The sequence below is a fragment of the Amblyraja radiata genome, chromosome 5 (genome assembly GCF_010909765.2).
Source record: "Amblyraja radiata isolate CabotCenter1 chromosome 5, sAmbRad1.1.pri, whole genome shotgun sequence".
NCBI classification, from domain to species: domain Eukaryota; kingdom Metazoa; phylum Chordata; class Chondrichthyes; order Rajiformes; family Rajidae; genus Amblyraja; species Amblyraja radiata.
In genome coordinates, this window is record NC_045960.1 from 103,446,409 (window position 1) to 103,472,086 (window position 25,678).

The 25,678-nt window shown below is 41.7% G+C and overlaps 1 protein-coding gene across 1 annotated transcript in view; it reads right to left on the minus strand.

Annotated features, from left to right (window-relative positions):
* Positions 1-25,678, minus strand: part of ascc3 (activating signal cointegrator 1 complex subunit 3) — a 363,313-nt gene that overhangs the window by 331,880 nt on the left and 5,755 nt on the right. The window contains exons 2-7 of the mRNA XM_033021915.1: positions 17,178-17,328; positions 14,196-14,343; positions 9,935-10,518; positions 9,519-9,639; positions 6,389-6,590; positions 3,411-3,546 (exon numbers count right to left, since the gene is read on the minus strand). Coding sequence (XP_032877806.1) covers positions 3,411-3,546; positions 6,389-6,590; positions 9,519-9,639; positions 9,935-10,518; positions 14,196-14,343; positions 17,178-17,267 — 1,281 coding nt within the window. The 5' untranslated portion in view covers positions 17,268-17,328. The remainder of the gene's footprint in view (positions 1-3,410; positions 3,547-6,388; positions 6,591-9,518; positions 9,640-9,934; positions 10,519-14,195; positions 14,344-17,177; positions 17,329-25,678) is intronic.

Here is a 25,678-nt window from a genome sequence, read left to right on the forward strand (position 1 = left end):
GATATCACACGATATAACGGGGGGTAGATAAAGAGTTCCCACGGGTACTCGGCATTTCTGTTATTTGTGCGAGTGACTTGTCCGTCTCCCGAGCTTTCCCGTTAAATCTTGAATGAACATTGTGAATCCCCATTCATAAAAGAGAAGGTAATTGCGCGGGAGGGTTAATAATTGACAATCTGCTGCTGCCTGCCCGCTGAGTTAAAAAGTTCCCACGGTCACGATATACAGTGTATCGTGAGTCTTGCGTGGGAACTTTTTAACTCAGCGGGCAGGCAGCAGCAGATTGTCGCTCCCTTCAGTTTCACCCCACCTACACCCCTCTGCTTCCCGGCCATGTGTGTGACCCCTTCCCTCCCCTCTTCAGCTCCCCGCCCATTGCACCGGCGCGGGGGCTTTGCACTGTCTTCACGTCGGCGATGCCAGCAGGTCAGTGCCAGTCACCGGAGACGTCAGGACCAACGGGACACCGACCCCCAGGCCCACTGCAAGCACTGAGATCCCAGAGACCCACAGCCAGCAGCAGCGCAGCCCCGTTCCAACTCCAGAGGAACACGCTCCCCGTAGGGACAGAAGCTGATGGTGTGCAAGGTACGTCTTGTTCTTGGGGTTGCGGATGAGGGGGCGCAGCTCGGGCTGTGACGTCTCCGGCCACCCCCCTGTACAGGAGCTGAGTCTGGGAACTGTGGGGTTGTTTGCAGTTGCAGAGGGAGGGGGCAAGGGCGGTACAGTTCACAGTCTCAGCTCCAGTCCAGGGGGGTGGCCGGAGACGTTAGGACCAACGGGACACCGACTGCAAGCACGGAGATCCCAGAGACTCACAGCCAGCAGCAACTCTAGCCCAGCCCCAACTCCAGAGGAACCCGGGTTGCGGATGAGGGGGCGCGGATTCCTCTGGAGTTGGAGGGACAGGGAGACACAGCGGCTTTTGAGAATGGTGGGCAATCACTTCCAAAGTTCTGCCCACACAGTCAGTACACCTCTCCTACACTTGTCTCCCGCACTAAGATCATCTCGCAGAGAATGATCCCAGCCTAACAGCATGTTCATTCCAGATTACTCACCTTCTGTCCCCTATGTCCAGCTTCCGGGTTCACCGTTCGCAGGAGTTCCCACGGTAAACGCAAGAGTTAATACGGATATCGCACTGGCCACTACGTGCATATAATGTTGCAATCTTCAACCACAAGTGTACAAGTCACTCTTGGAGAAATTCAAACTTGCTTGAATTTTCTCCCGAGTCACCAAGTTACACGAGTACCTGCCGTTAGCGCCACGGTGGTCCACGGTGGTCCACGAATGCCGTACGGTTATCGCACGGGGTTCCCACGATGTTCAACTCTGGTTAACTCTTGCGTCAAGTCGCCCCGTGAGAAAGCGCTATTAAAGGGATTCTTCTGACAACTTGATAGTTTTGATATGACAGAGCTCATGGCACTGTTTGATTCATGAGTTGGTGTCAAGCATATGAACAACATGGACTGCCCAGGGGGCACAGCTGAGTGCATTTGCTGAGGTTGATCTGAGGATAGTGACTTTGGTTCACTTGTGTTGCCACTATCTTAAGAAGATTCGACAGAGACAAAATGATGAACTGAAGAAGGGTCCCAACCCGAAACACCGCCTGCCCATTCCCTCCACAGACGTTGTCTGAGCGGCCGAGTTCCTCCAGCATTTTGTGTTTTGCTCAAGATTCCAACATCTGCAGTTTCTTGCGCCCCAGTGATACCTGACCAAGGTTCCACCTGTAGGAAGCCCTCAAAAGCCGAGAGGAATAGTTTCCCTGAGCATTGTGCTGAGTTTAAGTTGTTGATCTTTAAACACATTTTTTCCTCAGCAGGACAAAGGCTATACCATCCCATTAAAGCAACAGTGAATACCTTCATCATGGTTGCTCCTAACACAAGAAAATTAAGATGTGTGTTCCAGGATATTATCCTTTGCCTTTAACTGTGAGGCCAGTGTTGTGCAGCAAGAGATATGATTGGTATAGGATCTTCGTTCAGCAGAAATTCAAGATTTATTGTCCTGTACACTTTTGTGAATGAGTGAACAACAGCTAGGAACATGAACTTGTAACCTGTGCAAACATCACCAGCATACTGTGGTTCGATGAACCAGATCAGCCTGCCCCAGGCTCTGCAACACAGGTGATGTGGGTCTAGCAGTTTTCCCATTTGGCCTGAAGATTAGCCCCACTCCATCCAGAACCTATTGCAAGTGAGGTGCAGCATTATGTCGAGGAGTAATGAGAAACATGTTGAGGGGATAACACAGCCTTGTTTGACCGCAGTCAGCACCAAGATTGGATCTAATGTGGATCAAAGTCATAAGTTGCATATTGACAAGATAACGAGAAGCAGATATAAGAATTTTGGGCGGCAGGCAAATTGGAGGAATTTGAGAAGTTAGGAACGGCCCTATAGTGTTTGATGCTGTTCCGTGCATTTTGCATACATTGCTGAGCCCATATATGGAGTGCTAAATTCAATTATATTCTCCTTTTTAAGAAGGATTATATTTGCTGTGGAGATAGATCAAAGAAGACACAATAGATCAATTCCTATGATGAAAAGGTTGTCTTACGAGCAAATCTGTGCACACATTGCAGCTTCTTTTGGGAGTGGTCTTATTGGAACCAAAGGTTCTGAGAGCATTTGACAAGGTAAAGACTGAGAGAATAATTTCACTAAATGCTGGAAACCTATAACAATGGGTCAGGGCGGCACAGAGGCGCAAAGGTACAGTTGCTGCCTTACAGTGCCAGAAACCCGGGTTAGATCCTGACAGTCTATACAGAATTTGTACATACTCCCTGTGACCGTGTGGGTTTTCTCCGAGTTGTAGGTTAATTGGTTTCTGTAAAATATATATTGCCCCTAGTGTAGGATTGTGCGAGCGGATAAAGTGATCGCTGGTCGGCACGTACTCGGTGGGCCGAAGGGCCCGTTTCCACACTGTATCTCTAAAGTAAAGTAATTTCAGAGTAAGCAGCAGCCCATTTAACAAGATGGGGAACATTTATTTATCTCAGAGGATCATGAATTTTAGGTACTATTCACCATAGAAAGTTGTAGGTCTAAGTTATTGAATGTATTCAAGGCGGAGGTTGAAAGGGATTCGGGCAACGGGGAAATCAGGACAGAAACATTTGGTTGAGACTAAAAGATCAGATCAACCATGATCCTATAGAACAGCAAAACAAACTCCAGGGGCTGTTTAACCTATCCCAATTATTTCTGTTCTTGGTGTTTGGACAGTAGACAAAAGTAAGGAAATGTAATTATTGTTAGTAAGCTATTCACATAATGAAACATAATATTAACAATATTCAGCATCAAAGTATTTAGATGGCAACAACCAAAGATAAAGTAAATGGAGCTTAAGCGCCTAAAACATCAAGATCGTACCTTTGCTCCAGCAATAAAAGCTGAGGACTGCGTTGCTTCACTGTATGAATCATAAACATGTGGGTAATGAATTCGTTCATGATTATATTGCCTTGTAAGAATTGGTGCTATTCGTGCATTCTGTAGAGCATTCTCCCTTTAAAAGACACAAAAAAATTACAACCATAAATTTCTCTTTAACCCCAAGAATAATTTCTGCGATTCTCAATTTTAAAGACAATCAAAAAGTGATCTGAGGCTCATTTTATAAAATGTGAGTTAATGACTGGACACTAAGCATCTTGCACAATTGAGCATTCAGATTCGAGTTCTGATTCATATAATAAATGAAACAATTCCGTCCGCTTCATGAAAGAGAATGTTTGCAAACAATATGGCAGAAAATTAAGGGTATGTACAAATTCCATTTATTGGTAACATACTAAAATAGTTAATAAGTCATAGGAGCAGAATTAGGCAATTTAGTCCGACCCCATTCTCCTGCCTTCTTCCTGTAACCATTACTTTGACACCATTACTAATCAAGAATCTGTCATTCTTCGCTTTAAAAATTCCTGATGACTGGCCTCCACAGCTGCCTGTGGCAATGAATTCCAGATTCACCATCTTCTCTGGCTGAAGAAATTCCCTCTGACCAGCGTCTTATTTCCGGTTGGCGGCGCGACTCGCGTTGCAGCGGCCCCTCCAGCCTGTCTGTCTTTTTTTATTTTTTGTCTAGTTAAATGTAGTAGTCGTGTTTTTTTTCATACTATTTTTAACTGTGTATATGTGGGGGGCGAGGGAACTTTTAAAATCTCTTCCCCGCACGGGAGACCCGACATTTTCCCTGTCGGGTCTCCGTTGTCGTTGGGGCCTAGCACCGTGGAGCGGCCTCGAACCGGAACGACCTGGGGGGGGAGCCTGCGGAGCTGCAGACTACTTACCATCGTGGGGCTGGCCGGCCTCGGAGCGTGGCGAACGGTGGTGGCTCGCTGCTCTCCAGGCCTGTGGAATGTGATATCAGGAGCTCACGGGTCCGGGACGGAGACCACGTTTTGGCGCTCACGCAACGCAACTTCTCCAGCCCGTGTCGCGGGGTTGGAATGACCCGGAGAGGGGCTGTACATCGCCCGGCGCGGCTTTAATGGCTGCGGGACATTCCAACACCCGCCGGGGGCTTCAACATCGGGGAAAATGGTGTACAGGGGAGAGAAAAGACTTTGCCTTCCATCACAGTGAGGAGACGATTCACTGTGATGGATGTTTGTGTGAATTGAATTGTTTGTGTGTCTTGTAGGAATTGTTTTGTTTGTATGGCTGTGGAAACAGAGTTCCGTTTGAGCCTCACTGAGGTTCAAATGACATTGAATAAATATTGTATTGTATTGTATATTGTATTATAAAGCTTCAACATTACGTCCCTGTTACAAAATATATCTATATTTAAACACGAGCAGGGTTAAAAAATGCTTTTTAATTACCCATCGAAAAAACACTGGCCTCACCGCCTTTCAGACTACCAGGATACCTGCCGACCCTCCTATCGTCAATCAATTCTTCCCCACAGCCATCAGGCTATGAAGCACAACAGTAAATAAGCTCTGAACTATAACAGACTATTATAATTTTAATGCACTGTATTTGTTTATTTATTGAGTGTGTGAATGTGTATATTTACACACTGAACTTTTTTTTTCTCCCGTTATGTACTATGTTTACATATTCTGTTGTGCTGCAGCAAGTAAGAATTTCATTGTCCTATCTGGGACATATGTCAATAAAACACTCTTGACTTGACTCTTGACTCATCTGTTCCCTGGGATTGGGGCATAGGTCAAGGCAATTAATTTTTTAATTCAATAATTAACAGGCATTTTAGGTCAATTAAGGGAAAATCGCTTCATGAACTTTTTTTTAGGTAACCAAATACAATACAATACAATACAATTCAATTTATTGTCATTTGGACCCCTTGAGGTCCAAACGAAATGCCGTTTCTGCAGCCATACATTACAAACAAATAGACCCGAGACACAACATAATTTACATAAACATCCATCACATTGCTGTGATGGAAGGCCAAAAAAAATTATCTCTCCACTGCACTCCCCCCCCCCCCCCCCCCCCCCGATGTCAGAGTCAAAGTCAAAGCCCCCGGCGGGCGATGGCGAATTGTCCCGCGGCCATTAAAGCCACGCCGGGTGATGCAAGGCCGCACACCGGGTCTTGGTGTTAGAGCCCCCGGCGTGCGCTCGCAGCCCGCGGCCATTCCAAGCCGCGCGGGGCGGCGATGTAGGCCCTGCTCCAGGAGCTCTTCAACCCCGCAACTCGGGCGGGAGAAGTCGCCGTTGCGGAAGCCCCGAAAAGCGGTCTCCCTCCAGGGACCCGCGGGCTCCCGGTGTCACTGTCCGCCAAACCCGCAGTTGCAGCCACCGAATCTCCGGGGGTCGGGTCGCAGCAGCGTCCACCACAGCTCCACCCGCTCTGGACTCGGCAAGTTCCGCGACGGTGAGGTGAGTAGTCGGCACCACAGCCCCCGGGCTTCCTGTTGGAGGCCGCTCCTCGTTGCAGCCCCAACGACAACGGAGACCCGACAAAAAAAAAGGTCGGGTCTCCCGTGCAGGGAGAGATTTAAAAGTTACCCCCTCCCCCCCACACCACCCCCCCACACATACCCCAACAAAAAATAACAAAAAATACATAAAAACAAAGACATAAAATAATAAAAACGCAGACGGACTGCAGAGGCCGCTGCTGACGAAAGTCGCGCTGCCCACCGGACTAAATTCAACTAAATACAAGATACATTTATTTGTCACATGTACCAATTGGTACAGTGAAATGTGTGGTTGCCATACAGCCATACGAATAATAAAGAGCACATAACACGATAGTCTTAACACAGACATCCCCACACAGCGGGATCAAAGTTTCCCACTGTGAGGGAAGGGTGCAAAAAAGTTGTTGTAAATAAATAAGTTTGAAATATGTCATCTTACCGTTGTAATCGCAATTCCTTTGGATCAAAGCATTGAAATGCATCTCCAGAAAATTCCCCTTCATCTTTTTTCTCTCGTTTAGCTAGCCGTTTTTCTTCCTTACGACATAGTTTCAATAATTGCTTTTCTTGTTCTGAATGGACAGTGATTTGACAGCCATATATGGGCTGTGAATTTCCTCCCAAACCTTTCTTTGAAGCATCTGTAACATTAAATGAATTTAATTTAATGACTACTTGGCATTTATTGAGCACTTCTGATCTAGTAAAACATCTGAAGCTGTGTCACGCAGTTGTGTCTCGTAAAACATCTCAGGCTATGTCACTTTAAAAACACAAAACAACAGAAAGAGACAGTAGGATGGTTGGAAAAGACATGTTCATGGAAGGTAAAGGTAGGGTTTAAAAGATATCTTGGATACCATTGCACAGAATGGGTCAGCAATAGCATGCATTTGTAAATGGGAGCTCTGCATGGTCTGCTCTACTGATTCTGGCATTTAAGAACATAGCCAATCTTTGAGGCTTGGTGTACATAGAAATGAAACTCAGCTAATTAACAACATCTATTCTTGTATATCTTGGCATGCTTTCTAGAAAGGCAAGCTGCCTAATGTCTGATATGCTGTGATTAATGTTTCTAAGAAAATAGCCAGTATGAACGTAAAAAAATAATCTATAAACACGATTTGCTTAGCAAGAATTTGAAACCTACAGCATCTATCAAATGTTAGATAATTTTACCTGTCCATGGCAACAGATATCAGGATTGAGATACAGGATGTTTCTCAAGTCAGCTATACTCACTTGCATCCCTTGTTAATTTTTTCTTAACAATATGGTTAAAATGAAGGAATCGGACTGGCTCCAATCCTTTCTCTAATTATTACGGAACGCAAGAATTTGGCCGACTCAGGGAGTATGTCTCTAAATATCAAATGTATATTAAAAACACAGCAAGTTGGGAGAACCTCAAACAGGTGCTTTTGTGTCTGCTGCTTCCCCAGCTGGACTGTTCAAAATATAATTAAGTTAGAAGGTAAGAGAACATCCACCATAAATTGTACAGTTAATACTTCCAAGCACTGGTTCTTTGGAATGAAATCCATCTCCTAGTGGAGTACCATCAAATTCCACTATAAAAGGTATAGAGGCAATGTCCCCATACTCAATTGCACAGAATTTCAATTGTGATACTCAATTTAATCCCTCCAGGCATTGATATGGGCAATGCAATTACTGTACATCAACATTGGATGGTTAACATAGGTAATGTCTTCAACGATCATGATCTATTCTAAGGTGCTCTCTGTGAAAAGTATTAGGAGACGCCAATTGGCAGCAACTCACTCAAAGCGTTCTCAATTACAACCTGTTGCCCTTTTCCCCAATGTTACAATCAATACCTGATGCATTGGCTGTCCTTTCAATATCTAAATTAACCTTTAAAGGGATTCCTGCATTGCAAAAGAAAAATGAACAGCATTGGGTAACTCGTCTTCCTCTGGAATCCTCACAAGACGAATCTCAGACCACATTCACCACTTTTGTACAACGTTCTAATTATCCTGGATTGATCCTTGGGATGGGTCGGTTTGGTTTTTAAGAAGACATGCAGCAAAAAGATAATTCAATGGGAGGTGGTCCCACGGAAACATTCAAAATTCTGCCAGGGCTCAACAGAACGCTTGCAGAGTTGATTTTTCCATGGGTGTCCAGAATGCTAGGGAGCAAACTTTCAAAGAAGTGATTCGAAATTCAGAACATGGAAAGCAATTATTTCACCCCAAGATAGTGAATCTTTGTAATTCCCCAACCAAGAGGGCTGTGGAGGCTCAGTAAAAATGAAGACAGAGATTGATAATTTTATACGTTAAGGAAATTCAGGGATACACAGTACTGGAGTTATTTTTAAAAATCGGACATCATTTTCTTGGATGGCTGAGTAGGTGCCAACTGGCCATCTCCTGCTTTTATTTCTTATGTTTTTACCTTCCATCTCTATAAATAACAAAGATTTTTAAACAATTGATATCAAGTAATCTCACTATAAAGGATGATGTCAAAAACGCACTGCTGTAATTGAATCCAACATTAAAAATTTTATAAATTTAATTATAATATCTTAAACTGATGGTCTTCAACTCAAAGGTACACAAAATTGCTAGAGAAACTCAGCGGGTGCAGCAGCATCTATGGAGCGAAGGAAATAGGCGACGTTTCGGGCCGAAACCCTTCTTCAGTCTTCAACTCAAGGTTGACATTTTATTTATTTAGAGGGAGCTGCATGCCAGACAAAACCAGGACTTACTGTCGATCCAAAATTGACTTTGAACAGAGTGGCTTACAGAGTCATTTCACATAACAATTACCCATGCGGCCAGGAATATACCATAAACAAGTTCAGGCAATGATGATGGATTAACCTTAACAGATTATTTGGCCCAAGGGGACAAGGGCAGTGTTTATAATCAAAGACCCTTCTTCATTTAACACCATTGGAATAAAAACATTTTTCCTTTCTCCCCATGTGCTTACTAGATTCCCATTGAACTCTTCTTTGCTATTTTCCACATTTCCATCAATTCACCAATATAGTTGAAAAGAATGAAAAACTAAAATAGTCATAGAGCAACTTTTCATCAACAACTAATCTTGGAGAATCTCTATCATTTTCTCTCTTGCAGAAGTCGAACCAGCCTTTTTCACTGTTCCTGATAGATGTAATCTCTTATTCTGGTACCATAACATTGATCTTTGTTTTTGTATTAGCTCTAATAGTTCTAAATCCTCTTGTATAATATGGAGACGTCCGATCTAACCCAGATTCTCCAAAGATTAGCAATGATTGTTTTATCACTAGAAATGAAACTTAAAGCTATGTTTCCTTTATTTAAACGAATAGTTTATAAGCATCTATTAAAGCCACATGTAACACCCACAATGCTTATTTTTCCACCCAATTCAAACACGCATTTAAGGTCCCATTTTTCTATCACAATTAAAACATATCAATTCACTTCACCTCTATAAATACAATTGAAAGCAGTTAACACAAGCAGTTCCTCAATAGTTCTCATTAAAAATTAATTCAGTTTCAAACTTTTTTCTTTCATTAGGAATGTTCTTACCCTGAAGGTAGCTGAGCTTGGGATCCGTAGGGTGGGTGAGAGCATTTTGAATGATCGTATGCCTGTGCTGCAGAAGCCTCTCTATTAGTTCCAATCCTTCAGGTCCAAGAAGTTCAAACAACTAAAACAAAATGTATCTTGAAAAAAATCTGGAACTTTTAATGAATGCCGGGGGGGGGGGGGGGGGGGGGGGGGGGGAGGAGGGAAGGCAGAAGCAGTGAGGAGAAGGAGTGGGACAGGGGCCAGAGAAAAAGGGCCGCATTTCTGTACTTCATTACTCTATTTCGCATCCTACAATTTTTTATAATTGATAACCATTTTGTTTTATTGAAAACTTATCATGTTACTTAATTCTTAACATTTATGGAATCATTAATATGGAGAGCTTGGAACTATAAACCTACTGTCTGACATACCTCATTTTGAAGCTCATCATCACTTTTAGGAGATGCCAGCATCTCAAATAATGTTCCACACAAGTCGTCTGCAGTTGGCCGATCTGCTGACTCTTGCAAGGCTCCAACAATGTAGCTATTAACCTCTTGCCTTAAAAATGAACCATCCACTTTGTTTGAAGAATTTAGATCTGAATTATCTATTAATCCATTTTTTAAATCTTCCTGATGATTGTTTAAATATTTATCATAGTCTAGACTGAAATCCTTGTAGCTGTTTTCCTCACAGTTCAAAGGCATTTCCTCTATATATTCCAAAGTAAATGATTCAAACGAAAAATTAATGTTTTTACCAAACTGTACTTGAGAATTTTGGCTTGCAGATTTATTTGCAGAAATTAACGTTTGCAGATCTTCTTCACTGAAATATGCAGCAATTTTATACACAGCATTACAGGCAGCAGTGGCAGCAGAGGAAGGGAATGGCCCAAACGTTTGTTTTAATGCTTTTGTTTCTTCTTGTCCAACATGGTCCTTGTTATGAAAAGTTTTGAAGAGAAAAAGAGCAGCACTTTCCACGGTATCTTGTTCCTGTTCGGTACCAACTGCAGAGAAAAAATATATTTTCAACATCTTAGCTGCTGCACATGCATGGACAGACCATTCAAGACATGTTTTCCATTACTTCAGAAAAAATGACCTGATTAATGTCAGGATTCAAAAATTTTAATGACCAATTATCTCAATATTTCATTATTAGTTGCGACACATTGTCATTGTACTTTTACAGATATTGATGGAAAATATGTTTTTTATCAAATCCTTTTACATTATACAAAACTTTAAATGTTTTTGTTTATTACCAAAGCACAAAGCATGAGGTAAATTCAGCCCAGAATTTACCATTTTGGACAAATCAAATATTTTTGTACCACTGCATAATCACATTTATTTCAGCGTTAATGTTGCCATTTTGACATTTATTTCTGATAATCACTATCTTCAATTACTAAGCAATGTCTTGACATTTATAAAGCATGGAGCAAAAAAAATGATGATTTTATAAAGAAAATATGAGCATGAAAAGGCTGTATTTCTTGTAAACGTGGTTAGCCCACATCAACTGCAAATTAGTTATGCGTCCAGGTTCTTTTCTATTTCATATTCATCAGCCATCTCTACTCATATTTTGGCTCAATCATTATGAAACAGAATACATTACCAACAAAACAATGTCCCATTATCCCATCACAAATTAACACTCATAAACCAAAGGGCAGTAGTTTCATCCTCAAAATGACTATAAAAGAGCACTGTGGAGTTAATTAATGTAATGAAAGATTATCTTCATGTCCCAAGATGAAGGGCTCTTGAATATATAAGAGACGTAGAATGTGAAGCAAAATGAAAAATAAAGATAATCGTTACTTCCGCCTAAATGAAGTGCTTGGCATAGATAGCATCAATGCAGAGTCTTTTTTGCAGGGTAGATAAATTAAGATTTAGAGGATGTAAGTATATGGTGAGTGCCTTAAGGGTGGTTGATGGGTGCCTACAACACGCAGCTGGGGCTGTGGTTGAAGCAGATATAATCATGGCATTATGGACATTGATGAGGCCGCATTATGTTCCGTTCTGGGTGTTACAGGAAGGATGTTGTCGAGTTGGAGAGGGTACAGAGAAGATTTATGAGGATGTTAGCAGGTCCCAAGGGTCTGAGCTATAAGGAGAGTTTGAGCAGGCTGGGACTCTATTCCTTGGAGTGCAGGAGGATGAGGGGTGATCTAACAGGTGTATAAAATCATGATAGGAATAGATCTGGTAGATTCAGAGTCTCTTGCCCAGAGTAGGAGAATCGAGAACCAGAGGCCATAGGTTTAAGGTGAACGGGGAAAGATTTTATAGGAATCCGAGGGGTAACTGTTTTACACAAAGGACGGTGGGTGTATGGAACAATTTGCCAGTGGGGGTAGTTGAGGCAGGGACTATTACAACATTTAAGAAACAATTAGACAGGTACAGGGCTAGGACAGATTTGGAGGGATATGGGCCAAACACAGGCAGGTTTTACTGGTGTTGATGGGACATGTTGGTTGCTGTGGGCAAGTTGGGCCGAAGGGCCTGTTTCCCTGCTGACTCTATGACTCAACATTTAAAAGACAAGAGGACAGGAAATATTTGGAGGGATATGTGCCAACACATGCAAAAGGGCCAAACTAAGATGGGGTGTCTTGGTCAGTATGGATGGCTTTGGCAGAAAGGACCTTTTCAGTGCTGCCTGGCTCTATGAGAGGTTGGTTATTGCTTGAATCAACTCCCTTGTCAGATATGACCTGGATCCACTTCAATTCATCAAGACAGGTCAACAGAAGTTGATATTTCACCGGCTCTAAAGTGTGCTCGGGAGCATCTGGATAACAGGCACATATGTATCAGTCTGCTGTTCATGAGCTTGCACCTTGTGCATTGGAATTGTCATACCAGGCCAAAACAAGCTTCCTCTCAAACACCTGGGGCTCTGTAAATCCCTTTACATTTGGATCCTTGACTTCCTCATCAGCCACCCGCAATCAGTATAAAACGGTAACAACTTCTCCTCCTCACTGAACATCAACACAGGTGCACGTCAAGTTTGCTTGCATATCCCCCTGCTCTACTCTCTTTACACCTGTGACTGTGTGGCTCAAACAGATCCAATTTCTAAAAGTGTGCCGATGACACCTTTGTGGTTGGCCGAATCAAGGGGCGGTGAAGAGTCAGTGCACAGGAGAGATAGAATACCTGGTTGAGTGGTGCCTCAAAAACATCCTCTTGCTGAATTACAACAAAACCAAGGAACTAATCGTTGACTAAAGGGGACGTCAGGAGACCACAGTAGTGGATTGCGCAGGAGAGAGTTAGCAGCTTCAAATTCCTGGCCTTAAGATTTCAGATAATCTATCCTGGATCAGCACATGGATGTAATTATGAAGAAGATCCCAAACTCCTCTACTTTCTTAGATTATTTAAAGAGATTCAGCATGTCACCAAATACTCCAACAAATGTCTACAGATGCACTGTAGAAAGTACCCTAACTTGTTGCATTGTGGCCTGGTGTGATAATTCCAATGCACAATGTGCAAGAGACTGCAGAGACTCATATGAAGAAAGACTGGATAGACTCGGCTTGTATTCGCTAGAATTTAGGAGATTGAGGGGGGATCTTATAGAAACCTACAAAATTCTAAAGGGGTTGGACAGGCTAGATGCAGGAAGATTGTTCATGATGTTGGGGAAGTCCAGGACAAGGGGTCACAGCTTAAGGATAGAGGGGAAATCCTTTAGGACCGAGATGAGAAAAACATTTTTCACACAGAGAGTGGTGAATCTCTGGAACTCTCTGCCCCAGAAGGTAGTTGAGGCCAATTAATTGGCTATATTTAAGAAGGAGTTAGATGTGGCCCTTGTGGCTAAAGGGATCAGGGGATATGGAGAGAAGGCAGGTATGGGATACTGAGTTGGATGATCGGCCATGATCATATTGAATGGCGGTGCAGGCTCGAAGGGCCGAATGGCCTACTCCTGCACCTATTTTCTATGTTTCTATGACTAGTGAACTCAACTCAGACCATGGTGGTTGGCAGACCATCACAGGCTCAGCCTTCCTCATCATCAAAAGCAACGACATGAAGTGCTGCTTCAAGAGAGTGGTATCTATCATGGATCCCCACCAAACGAGCCATGATCTCTTCTCACTGCCACCATCGTGCAGGTGGTAGTGAAGCCTGAAGTCCCACACCAGCATGTTCAGGAACAGTTACGTTCCTGGAATATCAGGTTATTGATCTGACTTGCACAATCGTAATCCTATCAGCAACAAATCATGACAGACTACCTCTTATACTGCCGAGGACTTATTTTTTAAATTGCGTTTTGCACTAATGTCTTGAGGTTTTTTTTGCACCCAGCCTTTATGTTTTTACTGTCCTGTATAATTTAAATTTAATGTAGGACTAGACTTAACCTCCAGGCTGCATACAATCTAACCTGGAGTTTGGACACCAAAGCTAGATCAAAATTTCTGGAAATCCCAAGAACACTCCCACAAAACTACAACAGTTCAAAAAGATGTACCACTGCCATCTTTGCAAGATCAGAGATAAGATAGGACATACATTTACGACTCTCTCTCTTTTAAAAAAAAAACTTAAAGTGTGTAATTTTGTAAATAAACGGTAATAGGATCAGATATATTTTAAGCTGAATTTCCACACAAAAAATACATACTCTATATTAACTTACCAAATTGTCTAGCAGCCTTCAAAACCTTTTTGAGATCATCATTAATAATCTCATGTTCCTTCTTTGGTATATTCTCAACTATATGAATTATATTCTTCCAACTCAACCCTGTTTTGCAGAAGTGTTCTTTCCTCTTTGATCTTTTTGTCTATGATAGTACATTGAAAAAAGATAACATTAAGATAACAAATAATGTTGTCAGGCAAGTAAAACACAAAAAGACAATTAATACCTTATTGAGTGAGAAAAAGAAATAACTTAGCCATAATTGCTGGCCATTTAAACCTAGTGTTACGGTTTCAAGTTCATGAAAATACAGAACAAAGGATCTTCATCCTAGAGATGTTAAATATAAGGCCCAACCTCTTGTAAGCCTCGGTGAACAAGTCAACGATGTACTTAATTTGTGCCATGTAAAAGTTCCAATCGAATTTAGTATAGCTCCCTGTTTTTCATTTCAGTGACCTCTAGTACTTTATCTGCTGGAATGTGACATTGTGATGAATGAATGAATAAGTTTATTGACCAAGTATTCACATACAAGGAATTGCCTTGGTCCTCCATCTGCAAGTGACATGACATACAGTGACAGTTAGGAATGACACATAAAACATTAAGCATTAATAATAAAACATTATTGATTAAACATGTGAATTAAATAAAATACCAGAGCAAAAGGTGGCTACAGATTTTTGGTTATTGAGTAGAGCTACTACTCGTGGAAAAAAGCTGTTTTTATGTCTGGCTGTGGCAGCTTTGACAGTCCAGAGTCGCCTTCCAGAGGGAAGTAATTCAAAGAGTTTGTGGCCATGGTGAGAGGGGTCAAAGATGATCTTACCTGCTTGCTTCTGGCCATTGCAGTGTACTGCTCGTCAATGGAGGGAAGGTTGCAGCCAACAACCTTCTCAGCTGATTGGACGATTCGCTGCAGCCTCCGGACGTCGTGCTTGGTGGCTGAGCCAAACCAGACCATGATGGAGAAGGTGAGGACAGACTCTACAATGGCTGTATAGAATTGGACCATCATTGCCTGTGGCAGATTGTGCTTCCTCAGCTGCCGCAGGATGTACATCCTCTGTTGTGCCTTTTTGACCGTGGAGTCGATGGTGGCCCACCACTTAAGGTCCTTGGAGATGATGGTTCACAGGAACTTAAAAGACTCCGCAGATGTGACTGTGCTGTTGTTGATGGTGAGTGGGGTGAGGGGAGGGGGAGCTCTCCTAAAGTCTACAATCAATTCCACTGTCTTAAGAGCATTGAGCTCCAGGTTGTTGAGATGGCAATGTAGAGGAGAGTAGAGGAGATGAATAAAGTTTCTAGATCAAAATATGATTTCCTAGTTTTGTAAGATACGCTTCAGTTTATGTAAGTAAGCTGGGAGGAAATTTAAATCAGTATCAAGGGTTTAATTAAATGTCAGGGACTGAAAATGATGGTTTTACTGTCAAATCAATGTAAATTAAGACAAGGCAATAACATTGGAATTTCAACGAGGAGTAGGTTATATAGCCATTCAAGTCTGTTCCACCGTTCAATAACATCTTGACTAATTATTTGCTTATCTTATTCTTTGTTCCACAAGTGCCCAAATATCAATTGATTTCCGTTGTGAATACATTTTACATGAGGATTATATGCAACTCCCTATTGGAAATCAATTTGGGGCCTATTTCTGCTATTTGTATTGAGGCAACGCATGGAAAATATTTTTTTAATAATTACTGGCCCAAATTTGGAATGCTAAAAAATGATGTTAAAAAAGTGAAATTAACAAGAATAAATGATGAAAACAGAACAAAAATGTGAATGTATTTTTCAAAAAAATTGTAGTGGTTCCAAGCCAAAAGGGTCATTGAAATCATGGAGGGTATATAGATCAGATTCATTGAGATGACATCTAGGATGTAAAATATTTTTCAAAAGTAAAACTTGAGATCGTGGGATAATATTGAGCTGAGATTCAATAGAGATTTTTTTTAACATAAATTATTCTGATTGCTTTCTAAATAGAAAGTCAGTGACAAGCGTTCAACTATTTAAAATTATCAATAATGTAGAGCATTGCAGGGTGAAAAGTTATTTATTGTGACGTTCCCTGGAAAGCATTGATGCAGGAAGTCTCTGATAGAGCAGGACTATTTCAACTGTTTAGAGAAAATGGGAAATACTCGGTTATCAGAAAAGTAGAGAAAGTGAGCAATTGGTTTCAATGAGTTAAGTGTATTATCACCATGCCATGTCGTCATTATGCCAAGAAGTGCAAAGTCAGCAAATTGCAAGTGCATAATTTGCTCAATTTTGCACTGCACAATAGTCTAAGTAGGTTGCTGCCAATGTCTATTCTGACAGAAGAAAGGACTTTCTGACAAATAACAACATCTGAACATTCATAGTGAATGACAAGCCATACACTTCAGCTAACAAAAAAGGCAATCTGTTTTTTCCCCACATTATTTGTCAAAGTATTACATAAAGATGAACAAAAAATCTCAATGCTGCAATTTCACTTCAATAGGGACAATACTTGCAATCTATTCAAGCTTGCTGTGACACTTGTTTGATTCCCTGACACAGGTCAACGCTGCAATTACATTCTGCATGAAAATGGTGACAGAGCAGCAAACCATTTGAGATACTATTTTACCAAGTAATAAAAATAAAATATGGAAGTCAAATCCTAAAATCGTCTACAAATTTCAACCAAAAACTCATTAATATAATGCTTCTATGGTCCACAATTAATAATCCTCTCTAGGTGGCAAAATTAATTGCCCTAAAACAATTTTGTATTGACTTCACATACTATCATTGAAATAATAACAATGCACTTCTGTGGATTTTTACGTGGAAATGTATCAGCAGTCCACACATCAATATATGCCAAAATCATTTTGCAATAGATATATGATCACTGATGCATTTACTTTTACTCTATTTCCAACTGCATCAGATTAAATTAAAAATATAATTGTAAAAACCTACCATCATCTCTGAAGAATCTTCAATATATTCATCTTGTCTGGTGACATTTGAAAAGGAGCGTAAAGCTCCAGTTAAACGAGGTAGTTCCATTTATTCGTGACTTATTGATCCATAGGAAAGGTAATCAAATTGCTCCTGGGATTTGCAAACTCTGCAGACAAAAGAACATGAAATGATTTAACTGATGCATAAGTTCCTCAAAAGAAAACTAGACTTATAGAATTACAGCACTGAAGATAGATAAATAAAATTTCAAATATATCAATAAAATAGGAAAAGGGCAAACTAATGTCAAATGTATTTCAATGGGCATAAATATGAGATTATCCTCTTTAGCCACATCTGAAAATAAAATCTGAAACAAAAACAGGAAATACTAGAAACACTCAGCAGGTGTGACAATTTCTGTCAAAAAAGTCAACATTTCAAATCCAGGGCACTTCAAGATAGCCTGAATAACAACTAGAATAAAATGTCACACAGGTGAACCTCATACAAAATTGCATCACAGATGCATTTTCCTGGAAAATCATCTATATCATTATTTTCTGTAATGCAAGTTCTTATTTCCCACTAAATTCCATGTTATAAGTGGAGATACAGGGATGTTTGTCTCTCAAAAGGACTGATGTGTACGACATCAACTGGACCACGGTGGGTGGGGTTTGGGGATGACTTAAAAGATTGTGCTTGTCAGTTTCCAAAGTAAATCCCTTAATGACCAGCACCAAACACAAGTGACTACAGGTGCTTATCACCAGTTACCCTTAAATGGAGACATACACGTTTTGAATGCATATTAAATAGAAGAATAGTTTAATGATATAACTTACTGAAATATGACCACCAGGGGCACCGGGCAGATTGCAGCCCTGCTGGCAGTCTGTTCGTTTTTTCATCTTTTTGTTATTTTTAGCATTTGTTAAAAGTTTGATTTAATATACTTCGGTTTGTTTTATGTGGGGTGAGGGGGGAGGGGATCGGGGGAAACTTTTTTTCAAGTTCCTACCTTCCCGGAGATGTGATCAATTTTTCGGATCACATTCTCCGGGCTCTGCGGCCTACCATCGCTGGAGCTGGAGGCCTCCTCGGACTGTCATGAGCCCCACCGCGGGGCGCGGACTTAACATCGGAGCGGATCCCTTGCCTAGGATCACTCCCACCTACGGACTTACCATCAAGGGCTCTCAGTCTCTTGAGAGGCTAGTGGGGAATGCAGGGTGATGCTATGAGAATGCAGGGTGACTTGCACAGGTTGGGGGAGTGGGCAGATGCATGACAGATTAAGTTTAATGCAGATAAATGTGAGGTTATCCACTTTAGTAGCAGAAACAGTAAGGCAGATTACTATCTAAATGGCGTAAAGTTGGGAAATGGGGAAGTACAATGGGATCTGGGGGTCCTTGTACATCAGTCTATGAAAGAAAGCATGCAGGTACAGCAGGCAGTGAAGAAAGCGAATGACACGTTGACCTTTATAACAAGAGGAATCGAATATAGGAGCGAAGAGGTCCTTCTGCAGTTGTACAGAGCACTAGTGAGACCACACCTGGAGTATTGTGTGCAGTTTTGGTCCCCTAATTTGAGGAAGGACATTCTTGCTATTGAGGGAGTGCAGTGTAGATTTACAAGGTTAATTCCCGGGATGGAAAGACTGTCATATGCTGAGAGAATGGAGCAGCTGGGCTTGTACACTCTGGAGTTTAGAAGGATGAGAGGCAATCTCATTGAAACATATGATTGTTAAGGGTTTGGACACGCTAGAGGCAGGAAATATGTTCCCGATGTTGGGGGAGTCCAGAACCAGGGGCCACAGTTTAAGAATAAGGAGTAAGACATTTAGAACAGAGACGAGGAAACACCTTTTCTTACAGACAGTGGTGAGTCTGTGGAATTCGCTGCCTCAGAGGGCAGTGGAGGCAGGTTCTCTGGATGCTTTCAAGAGAGAGCTAGATAGGGCTCTTAAAAATAAAGGAGTCCAGGGATATGGGAGAAGGCAGGATTGGGGTACTGATTGGGGATGATCAGCCATGATCACAGTGAATGGCAGTGCTGGCTCGAAGGGCCAAATGGCCTACTTCTGCACCTATTGTCTATTGACCAGCCCCGACGCGAGGTTCGATCGCCCAGCGCGGGGGAGCTGATAACCCCCCGATGCAGGAGCTGAACGCCTCGACGCGGAGGGCCCGAAAGCCGCTGGCTACGGGAGTCAAGACCGCCCCGTCAACGGAAGGCTCGAGGCCCCCGACCGAGGAAGAACAAAAGGAAGGACTTGAACTTTATTTTGCCTTCCATCACAGTGAGGAATGTCATCAATGTCATCCCCAAACGTCACCCACCGTAATCCAGTCACTGTGGTGGATGTTCATGTTAAAATGTGTTTTTGAGTCTGTTGCTTTTAATTGTATGACTGACCTAGCTAGTGAAATTCCTCGTATGTTGCAAAAGATACTCAGCGAATAAAATCTGATTCTGATTACAACAAATAACAATAGCCATTTCCTGTTTACAACTTGTAAGTAAACATGCTAATCCATTTCCTGTTTACAACTTGTAAGTAAACATGCTAATCCATGTTGACTGTTCCTAATCAGACCCTGATTATCCAGATGCTTATATATATTATCTTTAAGTATCTTTTCCATTAATTTGCCCACCACTGAAGTCAAACTAACAGGTCTATAATTGCTAGGTTTACTCTTAGAACCCTTTTTAAACAATGGAACAACATGCGCAGTACGCCAATCCTCGGGGACTATTCCCGTTTCAAATGTCATTAGAAACGGGAATAGTCCCCGAGGATTGGCGTACTGCGCATGTTGTTCCATTGTTTAAAAAGGGTTCTAAGAGTAAACCTAGCAATTATAGACCTGTTAGTTTGACTTCAGTGGTGGGCAAATTAATGGAAAAGATACTTAAAGATAATATATATAAGCATCTGGATAATCAGGGTCTGATTAGGAACAGTCAACATGGATTTGTGCCTGGAAGGTCATGTTTGACTAATCTTCTTGAATTTTTTGAAGAGGTTACTAGGGAAATTGACGAGGGTAAAGCAGTGGATGTTGTCTATATGGACTTTAGTAAGGCCTTTGACAAGGTTCCTCATGGAAGGTTGGTTAAGAAGGTTAAACTGTTGGGTATAAATGCAGGAATAGCAAGATGGATTCAGCAGTGGCTGAATGGGAGAAGCCAGAGGGTAATGGTGGATGGCTGTTTGTCGGGTTGGAGGCAGGTGACTAGTGGGGTGCCTCAGGGATCTGTGTTGGGTCCTTTGTTGTTTGTCATGTACATCAATGATCTGGATGAAGGGGTGGCAAATTGGATTAGTAAGTATGCAGATGATACCAAGATAGGGGGTGTTGTGGATAATGAAGAGGATTTCCAAAGTCTACAGAGTGATTTAGGCCATTTGGAAAAATGGGCTGAAAGATGGCAGATGGAGTTTAATGCTGATAAATGTGAGGTGTTACACCTTGGCAGGACAAATCAAAATAGGACGTACATGATAAATGGTAGGGAATTGAAGAATACAGTTGAACAGAGGGATCTGGGAATAACCGTGCATAGTTCCTTGAAGGTGGAATCTCATATAGATAGGGTGGTAAAGAAAGCTTTTGGTATGCTAGCCTTTATAAATCAGAGCATTGAGTATAGAAGCTGGGATGTAATGTTAAAATTGTACAAGGCATTGGTGAGACCAAATCTGGAGTATGGTGTACAATTTTGGTCGCCCAATTATAGGAAGGATGTCAACAAAATAGAGAGAGTACAGAGGAGATTTACTAGAATGTTGCCTGGGTTTCAACAACTAAGTTACAGAGATAGATTGAATAAGTTAGGTCTTTATTCTCTGGAGCGCAGAAGGTTAAGGGGGGACTTGATAGAGGTCTTTAAAATGATGAGAGGGATAGACAGAGTTGATGTGATCAAGCTTTTCCCTTTGAGAATAGGGAAGATTCAAACCAGAGGACATGACTTCAGAATTAAGGGACAGAAGTTTAGGGGTAACATGAGGGGGAACTTCTTTACTCAGAGAGTGGTAGCGGTGTGGAATGAGCTTCCAGTGGAAGTGGTGGCGGCAGGTTCGTTGGTATCATTTAAGAATAAATTGGATAGGCATATGGATGAGAAGGGAATGGAGGGTTATGGTATGAGTGCAGGCAGGTGGGACTAAGGGAAAAAAAAAATTGTTCGGCGCGGACTTGTAGGGCCGAGATGGCCTGTTTCCGTGCTGTAATTGTTATATGGTTATATGCTGGCCCAGCTTCATATCCTCGAGGGTAAATAATATGGAAGTGTCAAAGAGTCATGGGGAATAGTAACAGCCCCTTTGCCCCACCATGATGCCTCATCTACACTGATCCCATTTGGCTACATTTAGCCCTTATCTCCCTAAACTTTCCATGTCCCTGTCCAAATGTCTTATAAAAGTTGTTATAGTAACTGCCTCACCAGCCACCTCTAGCAGCTTGTTCCATATACTCACCACCCTCTGAGTGAAAAAGTTGCCTCAGGTACCTATTAAATCTTACCTCTCCCACCTTAAGCCTTTGTCCTCATGTCATAAGGGATAGAATTCGGCCACTCAGACCATCAAGTCGACTCTGCCATTCAATCATGGCTGATCCTTATCTCCCTCTTAACCCCATTCTCCTGCCTTCTCACCATGACCTCTGACACCTGTACTAATCAAGAATCTATCTCTGCCTAAAAATATCCACTGACTGGCCTCCAGCGACTACAGGCCCTGTGCCGACAAACCTCCTCTTAGGTTAATCTATTCATTCCTGGGATCATTCTTGTTAATCTCCTCTGGACCCTCTCCAGAGCCAGCACATCCTTCCTCAGATATGGTGCCCAAAATTGCTCACAATATTCCAAATGTGGCCTTACCAGCGCCTGATAGAGCCTCAACATTACATCCCTATTTTTGTATGCAAGCACTCTTGAAATAAATACTAGCATTGAGTTTGCTTACTTTACTACTGATTCTTGATTCCCCTACTCTGGGTGTATTCCTCTCATGATTCAATACACCACTGTAAGATCACCCCTTAATACCCTGCACATCAAGGAATAACGTCCTGATATGCACAGCTTCATCCAATAACTCGGGCCCTCAAGTCCTGGCAACATCTTTGTAAATCTTCTGTGCATTTTTCCAGCTGAACAACATCCTTCCTATTACAGTGTGACTAAAACGGAACACAATGCTCCAAATGCAGCCTCACCAATGTCTTGAACAACCATAACATAACTTCTAGTTTCAATACCCTGACCAATGCACCAAAAGCCTTCACGGCCCACCCTATCTTCTTGTGACACCACTTTCAGGGAACTATGTACCTGTTTTCCTAGATCCCTTCGCTCTACAACACTCCTCAGGGCCCTACCATTCACTATGAAGTCCCTGCCATGCTTTGACTTCCGAAACACCTTGAACTTATCTGCAGTAAACTCCATTAGCCATATGTCAGTCCACTTGCCCAGCTGATCAAGATACTGCTGCAATTTTTGAAACCAAATACCAATAGACCATAATACCAAACAGCTTAACAACTTATACCCTGTTGTTCAGACTCTTGGACAGTTCACATATGCTCAGGAAATATTTCTGATCTTCAAAACATATTCATTGCCGCCTTTGCACTCGTTTTTATCTGCACTTTCTCTATTGCTGTAACACTATATTCTACAGTTTCCTTTCTCGTTTACATTACCCATGTAATCATGTATGGTATCATCTGCCTGGCTAGTATGGAAAACAAAGTTTTTCACTAAATCAGGTTCAATAGCCAATAGACAATATGTGCAGGAGTAGGCCAATCGGCCCGTCGAGCCAGCAAAGCCATTTAATGTGATCATGGCTGATCATCCACAATCAGTACCCCGTTCCTGCCTTCTCCTCATATCCCCTGACTCTGCTAGCTTTAAGAGCTCCATCTAGCTCTCCTGAACCTTCTGAACCTTCTGAATTTTGTAGTCGGCAGGGCAGTACTCTGCATATCACCAACTTGGACAATTTTACATTTTTATCAAGCTAAATTAACCTACAAACCTGTACATCTTTGGAGTGTGGGAGGAAACCGAAGATCTCGGAGAAAACCCATGCAGATCACGGGGAGAATGTACAAACTCCATACAGACAGCACCCATAGTCAGGATCGAGCCCGGGTCTCTGGCGCTGCATTGTGCTGTAAGGCAGCAACTCTACCGCTGCGCCACCGTGACTCTCTCTTGAAAGTATCCAGAGAAACGGCCTCCACCCCCCTGAGGCAGAGAATTCCACAGACTCACAACTATCTGTGTGAAAAACTGTTTCTCCATCTCTGTTCTAAATGGCTTACACCTTATTCTTAAACTGTGGCCCCTGGTTCTGGACTCCCCCAACAGGAACACGTTTCGTGCCTCTAGCGTGTCCAAACCCTTAATAATCCTATATGTTTCAATAAGATTCCCTCTCATCCTTCTAAATTCATGTGACAATAATAAACCATCCCAATGCTGGAACCAAATACCAGTAGGTCATAATACCAAATACTATATGCCACCATGTCATTGCATTGAAAATGTTAAGTTAAACACAATGAGGAACATACTAACTGGGACAATGACTAATTTGCTTTCTTTTAAAGCAGGGTGTGAACGCCAGTATTGTTTGTGCATGATAGCAAAAGGATTTGAGTATAGGAGCAGGGAGTTTCTACTGCAGTTGTATAGGGTATTGGTGAGATCACACCTGGAGTATTGTGTACAGTTTTGGTCTCCAAATCTGAGGAAAGACATTCTTGCCTTAGAGGGAGTACAGAGAAGGTTCACCAGACTGATTCCTGGGATGTAAGGACTTTCATATGAAGAAAGACTGGATAGACTCGGCTTGTACTCGCTAGAATTTAGATGATTGAGGGGGATCTTATAGAAACTTACAAAATTCTTAAGGGGTTGGACAGGCTAGATGCAGAAAGACTGTTCCCGATGTTGGGGAAGTCCAGGACAAGGGGTCACAGTTTAAGGATAAAGGGGAAATCCTTTAGGACCGAGATGAGAAAAACATTTTTCACACAGAGAATGGTGAATCTCTGGAACTCTCTGCCACAGAAGGTAGTTGCGGCCAGTTCATTGGCTATATTTAAGAGGGAGTTAGATGTGGCCCTTGTGGCTGAAGGGATCAGGGGGTATGGAGAGAAGGCAGGTACAGGATACAGAGTTGGATGATCAGCCATTGCTACACGTGCACCTATTTTCTATGTTTCTATGAATATTATAACCAAAATAGTTGTGCTAGTATGTGACCAATTATTTTCTGCATTTGACATATGGCAGAAGATTAATCTCTTTCGGGAAAAAAATACAATCAAAGTGAAGACTGGAAAATTTATATCAAATTGTGGAGATAAAGACACTGACAAAATCCTTGCATGTCGGCCTTCAATGATATGTGTACTCAGTCATAGATCAATAGATTTATGGGTATTAAACCATTTCTGGGAATCAAGGCATATCGAGATGGTGCTGATAAATGGCATTGATGAGATCAGCCATGATTTTGATGAATGATGGAAGAAACTCAAAGGACAATATGGAGACTAGAGAATGCAGATGCTGAATGTGTAGGAAGGAACCAGGTTTAAACCAGATAACACACAAAATGCTGGTGGAACTCAGTGGATCAGTCAGCATCTGTAACAACAATGGGTAGTCGATGTTTCAGGTTAGGAGTCAAAATGCATCTGTCCATTCACATATACTGCCTGTTATCCTTGACTAGGTATTTGATCAGTATCTGAACAGTTTATGTTGTGCCTATCTGTAGGACAGTACTTAACAATCGCTTTAAAATGGCTTTGTGCACTGCATTTTGAATTGCATTAACATTAATAGACACTTTGATGAAGGCACCCCAAATATTGATTCAAAATACAAACTGCTCGAGGTACTACTTCCAGATGCTGCTTAGCCTGCTGATAACCTCCAGCAATTGCATGAGAAAAACAAATGTGTCATGGGGGAAAGGGTGTCTAGGGGCTAGAGAATTCCATCTACAAAACAGCATATTTTTTTCAAAAATTAAGATTTTTTTAATAGCTTTAAGTTAATTTTTGTTGAATAAAATACTAAAGGCTGCTGGTTACATTATTTTGATTAGGTACCACTGCACAAGTGTCAATAGAAATGATTGCATGTCAATTTCACCCTTGGTGAAACTGACAGACTGTGGTCACTGCTTGAAATGGTGATCAAAGACAAAATCTGTACAACAAGTTTAGATGCACACTCACTGTGCATTAACCTACAAATTATGGACCAAGACCTAGATTAAAGTGACAGACGGGGTATCTGTACTCACTACCTGAAATGATGATCAAATACAAAATATTTATTACAATTACAGATGAGTACTCAAAGTCTACTAACCTACAAATTATGGACCAAAATCAAGTAATTTGGTGGATAGTTGTTAAATGACCAGCACAAACACAATGCCCTACTCATTGATG